The 18,710-nt window shown below is 36.6% G+C and overlaps 1 protein-coding gene across 2 annotated transcripts in view; it reads right to left on the reverse strand.

Moving 5' to 3' along the window:
* The window catches only part of BMS1 (BMS1 ribosome biogenesis factor), a 46,120-nt gene that overhangs the window by 12,878 nt on the left and 14,532 nt on the right, over window positions 1-18,710 (reverse strand). For both annotated transcript variants that reach the window (XM_019935917.3, XM_019935916.3), the window contains exons 12-13: window positions 17,907-18,064; window positions 12,726-12,807 (exon numbers count right to left, since the gene is read on the reverse strand). In XM_019935917.3, coding sequence (XP_019791476.2) covers window positions 12,726-12,807; window positions 17,907-18,064 — 240 coding nt within the window. The remainder of the gene's footprint in view (window positions 1-12,725; window positions 12,808-17,906; window positions 18,065-18,710) is intronic.

Below are 18,710 nucleotides of genomic sequence, written 5' to 3' on the forward strand. Positions count from 1 at the left end.
CTTTTACCTTCCGGTTGTTGTTTGAGCTATATTTTTCTTTTTTTATTCTTTCTAACATATCTGTTAGTTTTCTAATCTTATTTTATTTTCTCTTTGTTATTGTTCTGCTCCTTTTTTCCTTTTCCTTTTTTTTTTTTTTTTTTGCCACCCCACATGGCTTGCTGGATCTTGGTTCACAAGCCAGGGGTTAGGCCAGAGCTCCTGTGGTGGGAACTCTGAGTCCGAACCACTGGAATAACAGAAAACCTCATACCCCAGGGAATAGTCATCAGAGTAAGGTCTCCCAGAGGTCCTCATCTCAGCACAAAGACCAAGCTCTACCCAACAGCCTACAAACTCCAGTGCTGGAAGCCTTAGGCCAAACAACCAGTAAAACAGGAATACAATCCCACCCATTAAAAAAAAAAAAAAAAAAAAAGAGAGACGATAAAAAAATATGTCAAGTGTCAAGATGAAAGAACAAGGTAAAAACCTACAAAACCAAGTAAATGAAGAGGAAATAGGGAACCTACCTGAAAAAGAATTCATAGTAATGATAGTAAAGATGATCTAGAACCTCGGAAATAGAATGGAGGCGCAGATTGAGAAAATTCAAGAAATGTTTAACAAAGAGCTAGAAGAACTAAAGAACAAACAGAGATGAACAACACAATACTGAAATGAAACATACGCTAGAAGGAATCAATAACAGAATAACTGAGGCAGAAGAAAGAATAAGTGACCTGGAAGACAAAATGGTGGAAATAACTGCCGAGGAGCAGAATAAAGAGAAAAGAATGAAAAGAATTGAAGACAATCTCAGAGACCTCTGGGACAACGCTAAATGCACCAACACTTGAATTATAGGGGCCCCAGAAGAAGAAGAGAAAAAGAAAGGGTCTAAGAAAATATTTGAAGACATTATAATGGAAAACTTCCTTAACATGGGAAAGGAAACATGGGAAACCACCCAAGTCCAGGAAGCACAGAGAGTCGCATAAAGGATAAACCCTAGGAGAAACACACCAAGACACATATTAATCAAACTAACAAAAATTAAATTCAAAGAAAAAATATTAAAAGCAGCAAGGGAAAAAACAAAAAACAACATACAAAGGATACCCATAAGGTTATCAGCTGATTTTTCAGCAGAAACTCTGCAGGCCAGAAGGGAGTGGCAGGATATACTTAAAGTGATGAAAGAGAAAAACCTACAACCAAGATTACTCTACCCAGCAAGGATCTCATTCAGATTCGACAGAGAAATCAAAAGCTTTTCAGACAAAGAAAAGCTAAGAATTCAGCACCACCAAACCAACAACAAGTGCTAAAGGAACTTCTCTAGGCGGGAAACACAAGAGAAGAAAAAGACCCACAAAAACAAACCCAAAACAATTAAGAAAATGGTAATAGGAACATACATATCGATAATAACTTTGAATGTAAATGGATTAAATACTCCAAACAAAAGACACAGGCTGGCTGAATGGATACAAAAACAAGACCCATATATATGCTGTCTACAAGAGACTCAATTCAGACCTAGGGACACATACAGACTGAAAGTGAAGGGATGGAAAGATATTCCATGCAAATGGAAATCAAAAGAAAGCTAGAGTAGCAATACTTGTATCAGATAAAATAGACTTTAAAATAAAGACTGTTACAAGAGATAAGGAAGGACACTACATAATGATCAAGGGATCAATCCAAGAAGAAGATATAACAATTATAAATATTTATGCACCCAACACAGAAGCACCTCAATACATAAGGCAAATGCTATCAACCATAAAAGGGGACATCGACAGTAACACAATAATAGTAGGGAACTTTAACACCCCATTTACACCAATGGACAGTTCATCAAAAAAGAAAATAGTAAGGAAACACAAGCTTTAAATGACAAAATACACTAGATAGATTTAATTGATATCTATAGGACAATACGCCCGAAATTGGCAGAATAGAGGTTTTTCTCAAGTGCACGTGGAACATTTTCCAGGATAGATCACACCTTGGGTCACAAATCAAGCCTCAGAAAATTTAAGAAAATTGAAATCGTACCAAGCATCTTTTCTGACCACAGTGCTATGAGACTGGAAATCAATTAAAGGAAAAAACCTGTAAAAAACAAATACATGGTAGCTAAACAGTGCACTACTATATGACCAAGAGATCGCTGAAGAAATCAAAGAAATAGAAAAAATACACAGAAACAAATGACAACAAAAACACGACGACCCAAAACCTATGGGATGCAGCAAAAGCAGTTCTAAGACGGAAGTTTATAGCAATACAATCCAACGTCAAGAACAAGAAAAATCTCAAATAAACTATCTAACCTTACATCTAAAGCAACTAGAGAAAGAAGAACAAAAAAAACCCAAAGTCAGTAGAAGGAAAGAAATCATAAAGATCATAGCAGGGTGGGATAGGGAGGGTGGGAGGGAGGGAGATTCAAGAGGGAAGAGATATGGGAACATATGTATATATATAACTGATTCATTTTGTTGTAGGGCAGAAACTAACACACCATTGGAAAGCAATTATACGCCAATAAAGATGTGAAAAAAAAAGATCATAGCAGAAATAAATGAAATAGAAATGGATAAAACAATAGCAAAGATCAATAAAACTAAAAGTTGGTTCTTTGAGAAGATAAACAAAACGGATAAACCTTTAGCCAGACTCATCAAGAAAAAAAGGGAGAGGACACAAATCAACAAAATTAGAAATGAAAAAGAAGAAATCACAACTGACAATGCAGAAATACAAAGGATTTTGAGAGACTACTACAAACAACTATAACCCAATAAAATGAACAACCACAAAGAAATGTACAAATTCTTGGAAAGGTACAATTTACCAAGACTGAACCAGGAAGAATTAGAAAACATAAACAGACCTATCACAAGTAATGAAATTGAAACTGTAATTAAAAATCTTCTAACAAACAAAAGTCCAGGACCAGATGACTTCACAGGCGAATTCTATCAAACATTTAGAGAAGAGCTAACACCCATCCTTCTCAACCTCTTCCAAAAAATTGCAGAGGGAGGAATACTCCCAAATTCGTTCTACGAAACCACCATCACTCTGATACCAAAACCAGACAAAGATATCACAAAAAAAGAAAATTACAGACCAATATCACTGATGAATACAGATGCAAAAATCCTGAACAAAATACTAGCAAACAGAATCCAACAATACATTAAAAGGATCATACACCATGATCAAGTGGGATTTATCCCAGGGATGCAAGGATTCTTCCATATATGCAAATCAATCAATGTGATACACCATATTAACAAATTAAGAAATAAAAACCATATGATAATCTCAACAGATGCAGAAAAAGCTTTTGACAAAATTCAACACCATTTATGATAAAAACTCTCCAGAAAATGGGCATAGAGGGAACCTACCTCAACATAATAAAGGCCATAAATGACAAACCCATAGCAAACATCACACTCAATGGTGAAAAACTGAAAGCATTTCCACTAAGATCAGGAACAAGGCAAGGATGTCCACTCTCGCCACTCCTATTCAACATAGTTTTGCAAGTCCTAGCCACAGCAATCAGAAGAAAAAGAAATAAAAGGAATACAAATTGGAAAAGAGGAAGTAAAACTGTCACTGTCTGCAGACATGATACTATACATAGAAAATCCTAAAGATGCCACCAGAAAACTACTAGAACTAATCAATGAATTTAGTAAGATTGCAGGATACAAAATTAATGCACAGAAATCTCTGGTATTCCAATACACTAACAGTGAAAAATCAGAAAGAGAAATTAAGGAAACACTCCCATTTACCAATGCAACAAAAAGAATAAAATACCTAGGAATAAACCTACCTAAGGAGGTGAAAGACTTGTATTCAGAAAACTATAAAACACTGATGAGAGAAATCGAAGATGACATAAACAGATGGAGAAATATACATGTTCTTGGATTTGAAGAATCAACATTGTGAAAATGACTATACTGCCCAAAGCAATCTACAGATTCAATGCAATCCCTACCAAACTACCGATGGCATTCTTCACAGAATTAACAAAAAAATTTTACAATTCGTATGGAAACATAAAAGACTCCAAATAGCCACAGCAATGTTGAGAAAGAAAAACAGAGCTGGAGGAATCAGGCTCCCTGACTTCAAACTATACTACAAAGCTAGTCATCAAGACAGTATGGTACTGGCACAAAAACAGAAATATAGATCAATAGTACAGGATAGAAAGCACAGAGATAAACCCACACAGACTAGTCACCTAATTTACGACCAAGTAGGCAAGAACAAACAATGGAGAAAAGACAGCCTCTTTAATACGTGAAGCTGGGAAAAGTGGACAGCTACATCTAAAAGAATGAACTTAGAACACTACCTAACACCATACACAAAAATAAACTCCAAATGGATTAAAGACCTAAATGTAAGACCAGACACTATAAAACTCCTACAGGAAAACATAGGAAAACACTCTTTGACATAAACCACAGCAAGTTCTTTTTTGACCCACCTCCTAAAGTAATGAAAATAAACACAAAAATAAACAAATGGGACCTAATGGAAGTTAAAAGCTTTTGCACAGCAAAGGAAACCGTAAGCAAGATGAAAAGACAACCCTCAGAATGGGAGAAAATATTTGCAAGTGAAGCAACAAAGGATTAATCTCCAAAATATACAAACAGCTCATGGAGCTCAATATCAAAAAAACCCCAAACAACCCAATTAAAAATGGGCGGAAGACCTAAATAGACATTTCACCAAAGAAGACATACAGATGGCCAAGAGGCACATGAAAAGCTGCTCAGCATCACTAATTATTAGAGAAATGAAAATCAAAACTAAAATGAGGTATATCACCTCACACCAGTCAGAATGGCCATCATCAAAAAGTCTACAAACAATAAATGCTGGAGAGGGTGTGGAGAAAAGGGGACCCTGTTGCACTGTTTGTGGGAATGTAAATTGATACAGCCACTATGGAGAACAGTATGGGGAGGTTCCTTAAAAAACTAAAAATAGAACTACCATATGACCCAGCAATCCCAGTACTGGGCATATAGCCTGAGAAAACCATAATTCAGAAGGACATATGTATCCCAATGTTCACTGCAGCACTACTTCCAATAGCCAGGACATGAAACAACCTAAATGTCCAATGATAGATGAATAGATAAAGAAAATGTGGTACATATATACAATGGAATATTACTCAGCCATAAAAAAGGAATGAAATTGGGTCATTTGTAAAGATGTGGATGGACCTAGAGTCTGTCATACAGAGTGAAGTAAGCCAGAAAGAGAAAAACAAATATCGTATATTAACACATATATGTGGAATCTAGAAAAAGGGTACAGATGAACCTATTTGTAGGACAGGAATAGAGACGTAGACATAGAGAACAGACATGTGGACACATTGGGAGAAGGGGAGGGTGGGACGAATTGGGAGATTAGGTTTGACATAATTACACTACCATGTGTAAAACAGATAGCTACTGGGAACCTGCTGTATAACACAGGGAGCTCAGCTTGGTGTTCTGTGACAACCTAGATGGGTGGGATGGGGGAGGGTGGGAGGCCAAGAGGGAGAGCATATAGGTATACATATAGCTGATTCACTTCACTGTACAGCAGAAGCTAACACAACACTGTAAAGCAATTTTACTCCAATAAAAAAATAAAATAAAATAAAGGACACATGGAATAACCTTAGCTAATGCTTTTAAGTGCTTCACATACCAGGCAGGCACTGCTCTAAGTGTTTTACATGCCTTAACTATATTCTTCAACATGCCTCAATGAAGGAGGTATTATTAATGTTATCTACTGAACAAGTAAAACCACCATGTGTTTGGAAAGGAAGCCTCAATATCATGAAGACTCTAATTCTCTCTTTTACATAGTAACTGATTCACTTTGTTATAAAGCAGAAACTAACACACCATTGTAAAGCAATTATACCCCAATAAAGATGTTAAAAAAAAAAAAAGAAAGAAAAGAAAATAACCACCAAGGATTTCCAGTCTGGAAAAGATGGTGTAGACATATCTCCTCTGTTCCTCCTGACTGTGTATAACCATCAACTCCAGAAACGATGCAAGAGCACAAGAGACAACCAAAGGAGAACTCTGAAAGGTGGAAAGACAAAGATGGGCTGGTGAGCGTCCCCATGACCAGAGGAATGACATAGTGGCCTATGTCTCACTATACCACAACCCACAGAAAGGCAACTTAGGGCCACCATTTCCCAATCCGCAAGTGGCAACAGAAGGCAGCAGCAGAATGAGATAGGCCCATTCTTCCTTCAGATTGAACCAGATCTCACCAGCAATCCAGGTAAACTGGGTATCCCACTGACAGCAAGTGATGAAGGAAAGTGCTAGCCTTCCCAACGAGCTTGAATCTCCTTTCCTCCACCAAGATGTACCAGGTGCCCAAGGGTTATCAGCAAGGAGGGATTCCACCAGGCATGAGACTCTCCTCTTCCACCTTAAAAACAATATGCGTCCAGGCAGGACCAAGCAAAGGAGATGCCCCCAGAACAAGCAAACTGGCCCCAGAGGCCAAAACAACTTTCCCCAACCTAGTCACACTAGGTGGCCCAGCCTAGGGAAGCTCCTCTGTTCCCCCCAAGTAGCACCAGCAGGAACCAGTAGCACCAGCAGGAACAAGTAGCACCAGATAAACCAAGTACAGCAAAACAGTACCACAAAGGCTCTGAAATTAAATTGTCATTGGAACCACAGCCCATGAAGTAGACCAGGGCCTGTACATTAAACCTAAACAGGATGATCGCCTGCTAAAATTTAAAAATTACATAGGACCCAGGGTCTCCAAACAAAATGTGTGGCTACAATAGAAAATCACCTGTCATACCTAGAACCAAGAAAATCATCATTTGAATGTGAAAAGACAACTGAAAACAACACTGAAATGAATCAGATGTTGGAACTATCTGACTTGTACCTTGAAGCAGCCATTTTAAATAAAATTATAAAAGCCGGAAAAAAAAAAACCCTTCAACAAGCAACTATAAATCTTACAGCAACAACCAAAAAACTGAAAACCTCAACAAGAAATTGAAGAACAAAATGGAAATTATAGAACTGAAAAATACAGTAACCAAAATTAAAAAACTGGCTACATGAGCTCAATAGTAAGAGTAGAGATGAAAGAGGATGGACTTAGAGAACTTGAGGCCACATAATAGAATTCATTCAGTCTGAACAACATAGAGAAAGCCTAAAAACAAATGAAGAGCACCTCAAAGACCTGTGGGACAGAAACAAAAAAATCCCAACATCTGTATCATCAGAGTCTCATAAGGAGTCTAGAGCTGAAAGAAATAATGACTGCAGATTCCTAAATCTGTTGAAAGACACAAACTTACAGGTTCAAGAAGATGAGTTAATCTCAAACGAGTAAACCCAACAAAATTCACACCCATCAAACTTCTGAAAACTAAAAACAAATAAAAAATATCTGAAAGCAGCCAGAAAGAAATGACAGATTACCTGTAGGCGCACACCAAGTAAAATGACAGCCTATGTATCTATTCTTTAGAAATGAAGAAGGAAACAGACATTCTCAGATGAAGGAAAGCTACAGGAATTTGTAGCTACCATACTTACCCTTAAAAAATGGCTAAAGGAAGTTCATAGGCAGAAAGGAAATTATAAAAGGAGAAATCTGAGACCATCAGAAAAAAAAGAAAAAACAAAAGAAAAAAGAGAAAAAGAACAGAAATATGGATACACAGAACAGACTATCCAGCTTATGAATTTGTAAAATCATATTTCATAGTCAAAAAAATTATACCACTATCTAATACTCAAGCCAATATTTAAAAGTGGGGAAACTACAACAAACTACTAAATATAACAACAAAAAAAGCAAATTCACAGATACAGAGAACAAACTAGTGGTTACCAGTGGGAAGAGGGAAGTGGGGAGGGCCAATAGAGGGGTAGGGAATTAAGAAGTACAAACTATTAGGTATAAAATAAGCTACAAGGATATATTCCCCATACAACACAGGGAATATAGCCAATATTTTATAATAACTATAATGGAGTATAACCTGTTAAAAGTGTGGATCACTATATTGTACATCTGTAACTTACATAATAATAAAAAAAAATCTTTTTAAGTGGGGAAGATAAAAGGGCCTAAATGGAAGAAAAGTTTCCACATGTTACTCAAAGTGGTAAAATGCTGGTTAACAGTAGGTGTAATATTACAATATGTATATAGTCTATTTTGACCACTTCTAATCAACATTGTACTGGAAGTTTAAGCCAGTGTACTAAGACAAGAAAAATAAGTCATCCAGATGGCACAGAAAGAAGTATAACTGTCTTCATTCACAGATCATATATGATGGTCTTTGTTACACAATGGGCAAAAATTGCGAATTCCATGTGATACAGGATTGTATCAAAAGTAATTTAGAATTAAACTTCAATAATAACACACAACCAAAGTAAAATAATGGGCAAAAGATTTGACAGACACTTCACTGAAGAAACACAGATGGCAAATACGCATGTGAAAAAAGGCTCATTATCATTAATCATTAGGAAAATAAAATGAGATACCACTCTAAACCTTAAAAAGTGTCTAAAATTAAAAAGACCAACATATCAAGCACTGGCAAGGATGTGGAGCAACTGGAAGTCTCATAAAGTGCTAGTGGCAATGCAAAATGGTACAACCACTAAGGAAAACAATTTGGCTATTTCTTAAAAAAAATTAGAACTACATCTACCATATGATTCATTTAGTCCACTCTGAGATATGTACCCAAGAGAAATGAATGCAGTTGTTCATACAAAGACTTGTAGAAGAATGTTCACAGTAGCTTTATTTGCAATAGCCCCAAACTGGAAATAATATAAATGTCGATCAAAAGGTGAACAGATAAACAAACTGTATTGCATTATACAATGGAATGCTACTCACCAATAAAAAGAAATTAACTACACAGCAATCAAAAGGAATGAAGATGCAACAGCATGGATGAATCTCAAAATGATTATGCTGAGTACAATAAGTTAGAAAAGACTGCATACCGTATGATTCCATTTATATCAAATTACAGAGGATACAAACTCTTGTAAAGTGACAGAAAGCAGAAGAGTGGTTACCTGGTAATAGGGAAAGGACAGAAGGGAGGGATAACAAGTGGCATGAGGAAACTTTTGGGATGAAAAGTATGTTCATTATCTTGATTGTGGTGATTGTATACTCATGTCAAAGCTTATCAAACTGTACACTTTAAATATGTGCAGTTTCCTGTATATCCATTAAACCTCAATACAGCTACTATAAAAGACACAAATCCACCACACTTTCTTTTGGAAACGGAAAAGATGATTCTTAAGTTTCTGTGGAAAAATAAGTAAGAGAATAGTCGGAAGAATTCTAAAAAACCTAGCAGAGACAGGGAGAGATAGGAACCAGTCATACCAGTTTTAATAGTTGGTGTCTTAATAGCATACTATAAAGCTATATAAGGGTTTTAAACATAGCAATGATGAATAAACCAACAGAAATCAATGACATAAACTAGAAAAGTCCAAAAACTTTTTTCTATATCTATCAATTAAGAATACGACAAAAAGAGCATTTTAATCAGTTGGGAAAAGAACAAATAGTATTGGAAAGAACCTGGTGGCCACCTGGGAAAATAAATAGCAGATGAGTCGGTGATTTAAATGCTAAAAAAAAAAAAAGGAAATCAGGAAGCACTAGAAAAAACAATGGAAGATTTTTCTTCTCCTTTTTTAGATTTTTTTTTTTTTTTTTTTACAAAAGACCTTTTTAAGTATAAGACAAATCCCAAAAGTCATTTAAGGCAAAACTGATAAATCTAACTTCATTAAAAAAAAAAAAATTCCACATGAAAGAATTATAAAGGTAAAATACAAATGTTAAAATAAGGGGGTTAAATGTGGTACCTCATATCACAAAAGACTTATTTCTCTAATATATAAAAAATTCTTATAAGTATGAAAAAATATCAACAATAACCCAATAGAAAATGGGCAAAGCATATCCAAAGACAGTCATGGAAGGAAATACAAATGGCCCCCTAACACACAGAAAGGTGCTCAAACTGGCAGAGACCCAAGATTTTGTTAGTGCTCTGTTCATTAATTGTGACAAATGTACCATCCATATGTAAGATGATAATAATCGGGCAAACTGGGTGTGAGGTATGTGGGAACTCTGTACTATATTCACAATTTTTCTCTAAATGTAAACTATTATAAACTTTAAAAAAATAAGCAAAAGACTTAAATGGATACCTCACAAAGGAAGATATTAAATTGGCCGATATGCACATGAAAAGATACGCAACGTCCTTAGTCATCAGGGAATTACAAATTAAAACCACGAGATACTATTTCACACCCACTAGGATGTGAACTGAAATTGTCATCCACTGCTGGAGTTCTCTTTGAAGAACTGTGGGGCAGTTTACTTTGTAATCAACCCACAGAGACAGGATGAACCTCCCACCCAAAATATGGTTTGCATATTGAGACAGATGACACACACATGAAACAAGAGGATATGGAAAGATTTATAATTCACATAATGAGACTTTTTGGGGAGAGTTGGGCAGACCTCCCAAGCTAGTTCAAATACAGCTTGGGAGAGCGGGCAGAAAAGGAGAACAGCTTGAGCTATTGGTAGTTAGGAGGTGGTGGGGCTTTGGTGACAGCTGGAGTGTATATGGTTTGAACTCCCTCCTGATGCCAAAAGAGGAGCAACTTGGCTTTTTTATCAGCTTGCCCAGATGCAGGACAGAAAGGGGGACAGAACAGGTGAGGCTTAAGAGCTGTCATCAGTCTAACATTAAAAATGGAGTCAAACTCTGTTAGTTTCTTATCAAGTTGGTTGTCCATCTACCCACCCCATAGCTCTGCCATTCTACTCCTAGGTATTACCAAGGAGAAATGAAAACCAATTTCCACAAAAAAAGACCTATACGTGAATGTTCAGAGCAGGCTTAATTGTAATAGTCAACTACTGGAAACAACCTAAATGGCCATCAAGAGAAAAATGGATAAACGATTGGCATACCCATGCAACAGAATACTTATTCAGCAATAAGAAGAAACAAATTATAATATGAATGAACCTCAAAAACAGTATGCTAAGTAAAAGAATCTACAGACAAAAGAGAGTATTTTTATTATGTAATTCTAGAAAAGGCAAAACTAATTTACAGTGAGAGAAAGCAGATCATTGGTTGCCTTGGGACTGCTGTGATGGTGGGAGTAGGGACTGACTGCAAAGGGGCATGAGGGTTCTTTCTGTGGTGATGGAAATACTTTATTTCTTGATTGTAATGGTAGTACATGAACATATACAATTGTCTAAACTAGCCAAATAAGAATATTCTTAAAACAGGTATACTTAACTGTATGTAAAACATATCTCAACAAGGTTGATTTATCAAAAAGTAAAACATTGTGTTGAGGGAAAGAACCCAAACACTAAAAAATACATACTGTCTGACTACATCTGTATGAAGTCCAAGATCAGGCAAAACAAATCTATGGTGATAGAAATCCAAAAGTGGCTGCCTGGGGTAGGGGGTGGGTGCTGACTGCAAAGGACACAGACAAACATTTAGGGTGTGACAGAAATGTTCTTATTCTCGTTTTGGGTGATGGATATAAATGTATGTAATTGTCAAAATATATTAGGTTGAACATTAAGCTATACCTTAATTTTTAAAAGTGCTTTCCTTGAAAACAAAACCAAAAAATTCCTTTTCTAATCCCACAACTAACAAATACAAGAAAAAGAAAAAAAAACAAACCTTGTTAATTTTTTAATCATGAGAAAAATAGTAAAAAGAAAAATAAATCCAAAAGTTATGGATCTAACAAAATAGAGAATGTGCAAATCTAACTAAAACACACACAAAAAAGGAACAATGTTAGAAATGAGAAAGTGCAAATAACAGATGAGCGCTTTATTCTGTTATAAATTCAAAATTTCACTGAAAGTCTTGTCAGAAAATATTATGAAGAATATCTCATGGGCTTCCCTGGTGGCGCAGTGGTTGAGAGTCCGCCTGCCGATGCAGGGGACACGGGTTCGTGCCCTGGTCCGGGAAGATCCCACATGCCACAGAGCGGCTGGGCCCGTGAGCCATGGCCGCTGAGCCTGCGCGTCCGGAGCCTGTGCTCCGCAACGGGAGAGGCCACAGCAGTGAGAGGCCCGTGTACCGCAAAAAAAAAAAAAAAATCTCATGAAAATGTCAAAATATAAACACAAAAACCACAACCACCACTACAAGAAAACCAAATTTGACCAATGATCATAGAAGAAACTGAAAATGTTTCTTAGGAAGCCTCTACATACTTATGCATGCCTGCCAAAAATGCTTAACCTGAATCTTAACGTGAATCTAACCACAGCACATAAACAAGAATGACTATTTTTGACAATGCATGATAAAATTTATGGAGAGCTTCCCACTCTTCTTCAATGTCCATATCTAATAAGTCAACTAACCAGAGGGAGAAAATAAGACCATCATGAAAGGAGGAACTAGAATGTTACTCCTGTCAGAACTCTTGTCAGAGTTCCCCAGGCCATTTCACAAGTGACTAATATTTTCAAGTTGACTATTAAAGATATGGAAGAAAATAATATAGAGAGAAGGCAGTCTTCTCTGAAGAATATAGCCGTTTACTTACCATCTTCTGCTAAGATCTTGGCTGCATCTTTATCCTCTTCCCACTTCCCAGTCACGAAGCAATCTCTGATACTGTTCATAACCTTATACAGAAAAGTCAGCTTAGTTGACAGGCTCCAGTCAATTCAATAAATAACTGCTTTGAGAAACAGTAGGTGACAATTTGCCTTTAAATACTTTTCAAGACAGTTCTATGGATATTTTCATTCCAAGTGGACCTATGAAATAACTTTGATGTATATAGCATAACAACAGATATAAAAACATAAATATTATAGCATTAACCAGTGGATAGGGAAAATAACGTCAGCCCAGTGACTTCATAAGTAAACAAACAGATATTTACTAATTCGTTAATCCAGACTTATCATGGCTGTTTGAAAACGTAATTCCTCTGCCAAAGACAAAATGTCTTGTATGAGCCCAACAGTACAAAGAGTATTGACGAGGCTCCCAGTCCCAGATCTGCCAGATCATCCAGTACACATATGTAGTGGATGCTGGATGCACCTCTCAAACACAGGCTAAAACTTGTACACAACTCTCTATTTCAGACTGCTTCCTGGGGAACCTGACTTAGGACAGCACATGTCAGTCACTGCCAAGGGCTCAAAAGCACATATAAAGAAATCTTCACATGGGTCCCGGCTTTCAATCACATTTTGATCATGATTCACATTTTTCAGATACAACCTCACTCTCAAAAAGTAGCCTTGAAGCTAGCACGATTACAATGGATGCAAAAGCAAATCTGCTCATTTATTCATTCTTTCATGCCTATAATCACTCAGTATTTACTGAACATCTACTCTGAGCCAAGAAGCTTTGCAGGCACTGAATGGCAAACTGTTCCAAAAGATCCTTGCTTTCATGAAGCTTAACAATTGACTTAGGGGAACCAGGGACCAAATAAATTTTAAAAAATAGACCCTCCAATATAAAAATCCTCAACAAACTTAGAAGGGAACTTCTTAAATCTGATAAGAGGCATCCATAAAAAACCCCACAGTTAACATCACACTTAATGGTGAAAGACTGAGAGCTTTCCCCTTAAGATCAGGAGTAAGACAAGGATGTCTCCTCTCATCACTTGTATTCAACATTGTACTAGGCGTTCTAGTCAGGGCCATTAGGCAAGAAATTAAAATAAAAGGCATCCAGTTTAGAAAGAAAAACTATCTCTATTCACAGGTGGTATGATCTTGTATATAGAAAACCCTAAGGAATCTACTGAAAAACTATCAGAATAAATGACTTCAGCAAGATTGCAAGATACTAGATCAATATACAACAGTAGGGCTTCCCTGGTGGCGCAGTGGTTGAGAGTCCGCCTGCTGATGCAGGGGACACGGGTTTGTGCCCTGGTCCGGGAGGATCCCGCGTGCCGCGGAGCGGCTGGGCCCGGGAGCCATGGCTGCTAAGCCTGCACGTCCGGAGCCTGTGCTCCGCAACGGGAGAGGCCACAACAGTGAGAGGCCCGCGTACCGCAAAAAAAAAAAAAAAAAAAAAAAAAAAAAAAATATATATATATATATATATATACACATACATATATATATATATATATATATACAACAGTAAACTTTATTTCTATACACTAGGAATGAATATCCAAAAATGAAATTCAAAAAACAGTTCCTTTTACAATCACATCAAAAAGAATACTAGGAATAAATCCAACAAAAGACGTGCAAAGCTTATACTCTGATAACTACAAAACATTCTTGAAAGATCTAAATAAATGGAAAGGCATCCCATGTTAACAGATTAGAAGATTTGGTATTGTTAAGGTCTCAATACTACCCAAGTCAGTGCAATCTCTATCAGAATCCCAGTTGGTTTCTTTGCAGAAGATTCTGCAAAGAATTCTTTGATTCTAAAATATAGAAAACCCAAGGGATCCAGAAAAGACAAAACAATCTTGAAAAAGAACAAAGTTGGAGGATTCACACTTCGTGATTTCAAAACTTATTACAAAACAATAGTAATCAAAATAGTATGGTACTAGCATAAGGACAGATGTATAGATCAATGGAATATAATTAAGAGTCCATAAATAAACCCATGTATCTACGGTCAAGTGATTTTCACCCCGGGTGCCAAGACAAGGCAATAGGGGAAAGAACAGACTTTTCAACAGGTGCTAGGACAACTAGATATCCACATGCAAAAGAATGAAGTTGGACTCATCTCACACCAAATACAAAAATTAACTCAAAGTGTATCCAAGACCTAAACGTAAGAGCTAAATTATAAAACCCTTACACAAACCATAGAAGTAAATCTTCATGATTTTGGATTTGGCAATGGTTTCTTAGATATGATACCAACAACAACAAAAATACAGAGAAATTGGACTTCATCAAAATTTAAAACTTCGTGCTTCAAAGGGCACAGAAAAGATAACCTACAGAATAGGAGAAAATATTTGCAAATCATATACCTGATAAGGGACTTGGATCCTGAATACATACTCAATGATAAAAAGACAGACAACCCAATTTTTTAAATGGGAAAATAGTATGAATAGATATTTCTTCAAATAATATATACAAATGGAAAACAAGCACATGAAAAGATGTCTAACATCATTAGCCACCAGGAAAAGGCAAATCAAAACTGCAATGAGATATTACATCACACCTCCTAGAATGGTTATAACAATAAAAAACAAGAAAAACAACAACAGGTAATAACAAGTGTTAGTGATGTTATTCCAATGTGGAGGACTCAAAAGCTATATATACTGCTGGTGGGAATGCAAAATGGTGTAGCCACTTTTGAAAAAACAAAAGGGAGAACGTATAAGAAAAAAACTTCAGGGGACTTCCCTGGTGGTCCAGCAGTTATGACGCCGTGCTCCCAATGCAGGGGGCCCGGGTTTGATCCCTGGTCAGGGAACTAAATCCCGCATGCTGCAACTAAAAGATACCGCACACGGCAACGAAGATCCCGCGTGCCAAAACTAACACCCCACACAGCCAAAAAAATAAATGTATTTTTTTTAAATAAAGGAAAAAACTTTAACTGTTTTTAGTAGTCATATTAATAGAAACATGTGTAATGTTATTCTGACACTTCTATGTATAAATGGGATAAAGCAAATAATTACACAATTTTCTAATTTAATCATCTTCAAGTTCAAACAGGAACTAATTCTACAGTGGAAAAACAAGAGATATAAACAGGAGATAAAAGATTAAGTAAGAAGCCTGTAGTCCTGAATCTGAATTGAAAATGTATGTATGAATTTTCCTAGCTCTGGTCACTGAAAAGGCCTAGAAACAATGACCAACCCATAGCAATGAGTATACATAGACCTAGACTGTGATGTTGAAATACCATTTTGTACTAAGAAAAATCAGGACTTCTTATGGCTGTTTCCAAGTCTGGCATCAGAAATGTACAAGATGATACTGGAACACCTTATCATATCAGACAGCAATGAAGCAATCTAAGGACTACTAGGATCATGTCAAAAGGACTCAGGAGCCAATTTGAAGAGACTCTCACTGGTCACAGATGCGATAAATATGATCATCAGCAAGGATAACAAGTGCAGTGAAAGGAAACACGTCAACTGTATTTAAAGTCATAAGTTAAAAAAAAAAACTTAAAAAAAAAAAAGAGTCACCTTTGGAGAATTGTTCGGAAAACTGATAAAAATAATCAAGCATTTATACTGCTTATGTGGAACTGGGTAACCAAATAGTAGATGAGAAGTTTCTCTTTATAGAAGTATTCCAGCTAACAAGAGGAATTTGAACAAAATATCACCATTTTACATCCTTAACAAATTAATGGATCTAGGCATTGAGCATCAATAGCTAACATCACAAGATGACTTTATGTGCCTCCTAATGAAAAATCACCACCACCTAGGAAGCAGTCTTGCCAAAAAATCTGAGAACAAAAAACGAAAACCTCAAACCTAAATCTAATCAAACTTCTAGATGCATTGTCCAGAGGGTAGCTACAACATGTGGTTATTTAAATTCTAATTAAAATTAAACAAAACTTAAATAAAATTAAAATTTTAGTTCTTCTGTCTCACTAGCCGCATTTAAAGTGCTCAACAGCCACAAGTAGCCACATAAGACAATTCTTTACCCATCACCATAGACAATTCTATTGGTATTGCTCTGTACCAATTTATAGGACATACAGAGAAGAGTGAAGTCTGACAGACCGCACATAGGGATGCAATGCGGCCAGGAAATCCAGAATATGAGAAACTCTACACATCAAATACTTGGTTTCTTAAACAAGTGAAAAGGTAAGGAAAAAAGAGATGGGTGGAGGGGAATATTGTAGATTGAGAGATTTAAAAGGCATAGAGAAAAATAAACAAAAATAACCTGGTAAAACTAAACTTTGGTGTTCACTGATACATACTTGAAGGATGAAATTATAAAGAAAAGAAGGAAATGATTACCCTAAGAGTCGTGATTCCTTCTGCAGGGAGGATAAGCCTATGACTAGGATGGACACATGGTGGTTACAGAGGTACTCACCTAGTAATCCATTAAGTTAAACAATTACTTTTATGTGGTTTCTATAATCTGTATTAAATTTTACCCAAAAAATGCTTACATAAAAATCTCGTAAAGTGCACAAGTGCCACCCAGTGAATTAAAATACATAATATGATAGTCATTGGGCCTCCCTGAGGAGTGACATTTCAGCTAAACCGAATGATCAAAAGAAGTCAGCCTTGGGAAGATCAGAAGAACATTTCAGAAAAGAAAACAGAAGACAAGAGGTCTAAGATGGGATTAAACCTGGCAAGTTTAAGAACTGAATGAATTCTCTAGTGTGACTAGAGGGTGATGAGTGGGGGAAGAAAATTTACCAGTGTCATGGATTCCTGTTTGCTTACAAATAGAAATTATAAATGTTAACTCAGGGATACTATGTATCTCCTAGTTATAAAACACAAAGTACCTCAAATGTATGAAAACCTACGTGCAATGCTTCAAAATAAAGATTAACAATACTATTCACACTAAGAGTTGAAAACTAACACACCATTGTAAAGCAATTATACTCCAATGAAGATGTTAAAAAAAACACAAAAAATAAGAAGCAAATAACAGGTAGGCAATACTGAAATCACATAATCTTTTAAAAATATTCCCTAATTTTCTCATAAGTCAAACACACTATTTATATTCAGCCTCACCTCCTCCAAATCCCAATCATGGGGCACCTCCACATGAAATCTGGAGCAGTCCAAAGAGTCAGCCTTGTGCTTACACTCGCTGGCAGACTGGCTGACACGAAACAACCCTCCGAGCTCTTCCTTGGTATCACCATCTTCTTCTTCATTATCCTCTGTCACTAAAGAGACCACCATCATAGAAAAGTGAGAATAAATCCACCCACTAGAGGACTAGGGACTGAGGGTCTCTGTTTGCAGTAGGTATGGTGTGTGCCCCTGAGCGCATCAGCCACAGACACAGAAAGGCCGTGGAACTACCGCTGAGCAGCTCTGGAGGACATCTGCCCTCCTGCAAGGCAGCAGCAAAGTGTCCATTGAGGAGGGAGAATACTGGGGGATGGGGCAGGGAGGGGACATTTAAAGACAGAGCTTTCAATTATCATAAAGAGTTTCTCTTGAAGAGTGCTGAGTCTCTAATCACTAAGAGTACTTAGACAAAACCTGAATGGAAGTCAGTAAATACCAACACCCGATTCCATGCTCCTACCTCACATATACTCCTTGGCCTTGTTCTAACCATACAGTAAATAGGGACCACAATATCAGGTTCACCACATTATTTTCTGCATTACTGAGTCAAGCTCTTTCCAAAAAGAACATATAGACAAATTTAATAAAATATAAAATCAGAGGAGAAAGGCAAAAGGAAAAAACAGAATGAGTAATACAGAGCACTCATTCTCAGAGAGGAAAAAACACCTTTTCAGGCAGAATTATTTTTCTGGTACTAAATTCTACAAAAAAATTCATGAAGGATTTTCTACA

This window comes from Tursiops truncatus, chromosome 16, assembly GCF_011762595.2.
Source record: "Tursiops truncatus isolate mTurTru1 chromosome 16, mTurTru1.mat.Y, whole genome shotgun sequence".
NCBI lineage: Eukaryota > Metazoa > Chordata > Mammalia > Artiodactyla > Delphinidae > Tursiops > Tursiops truncatus.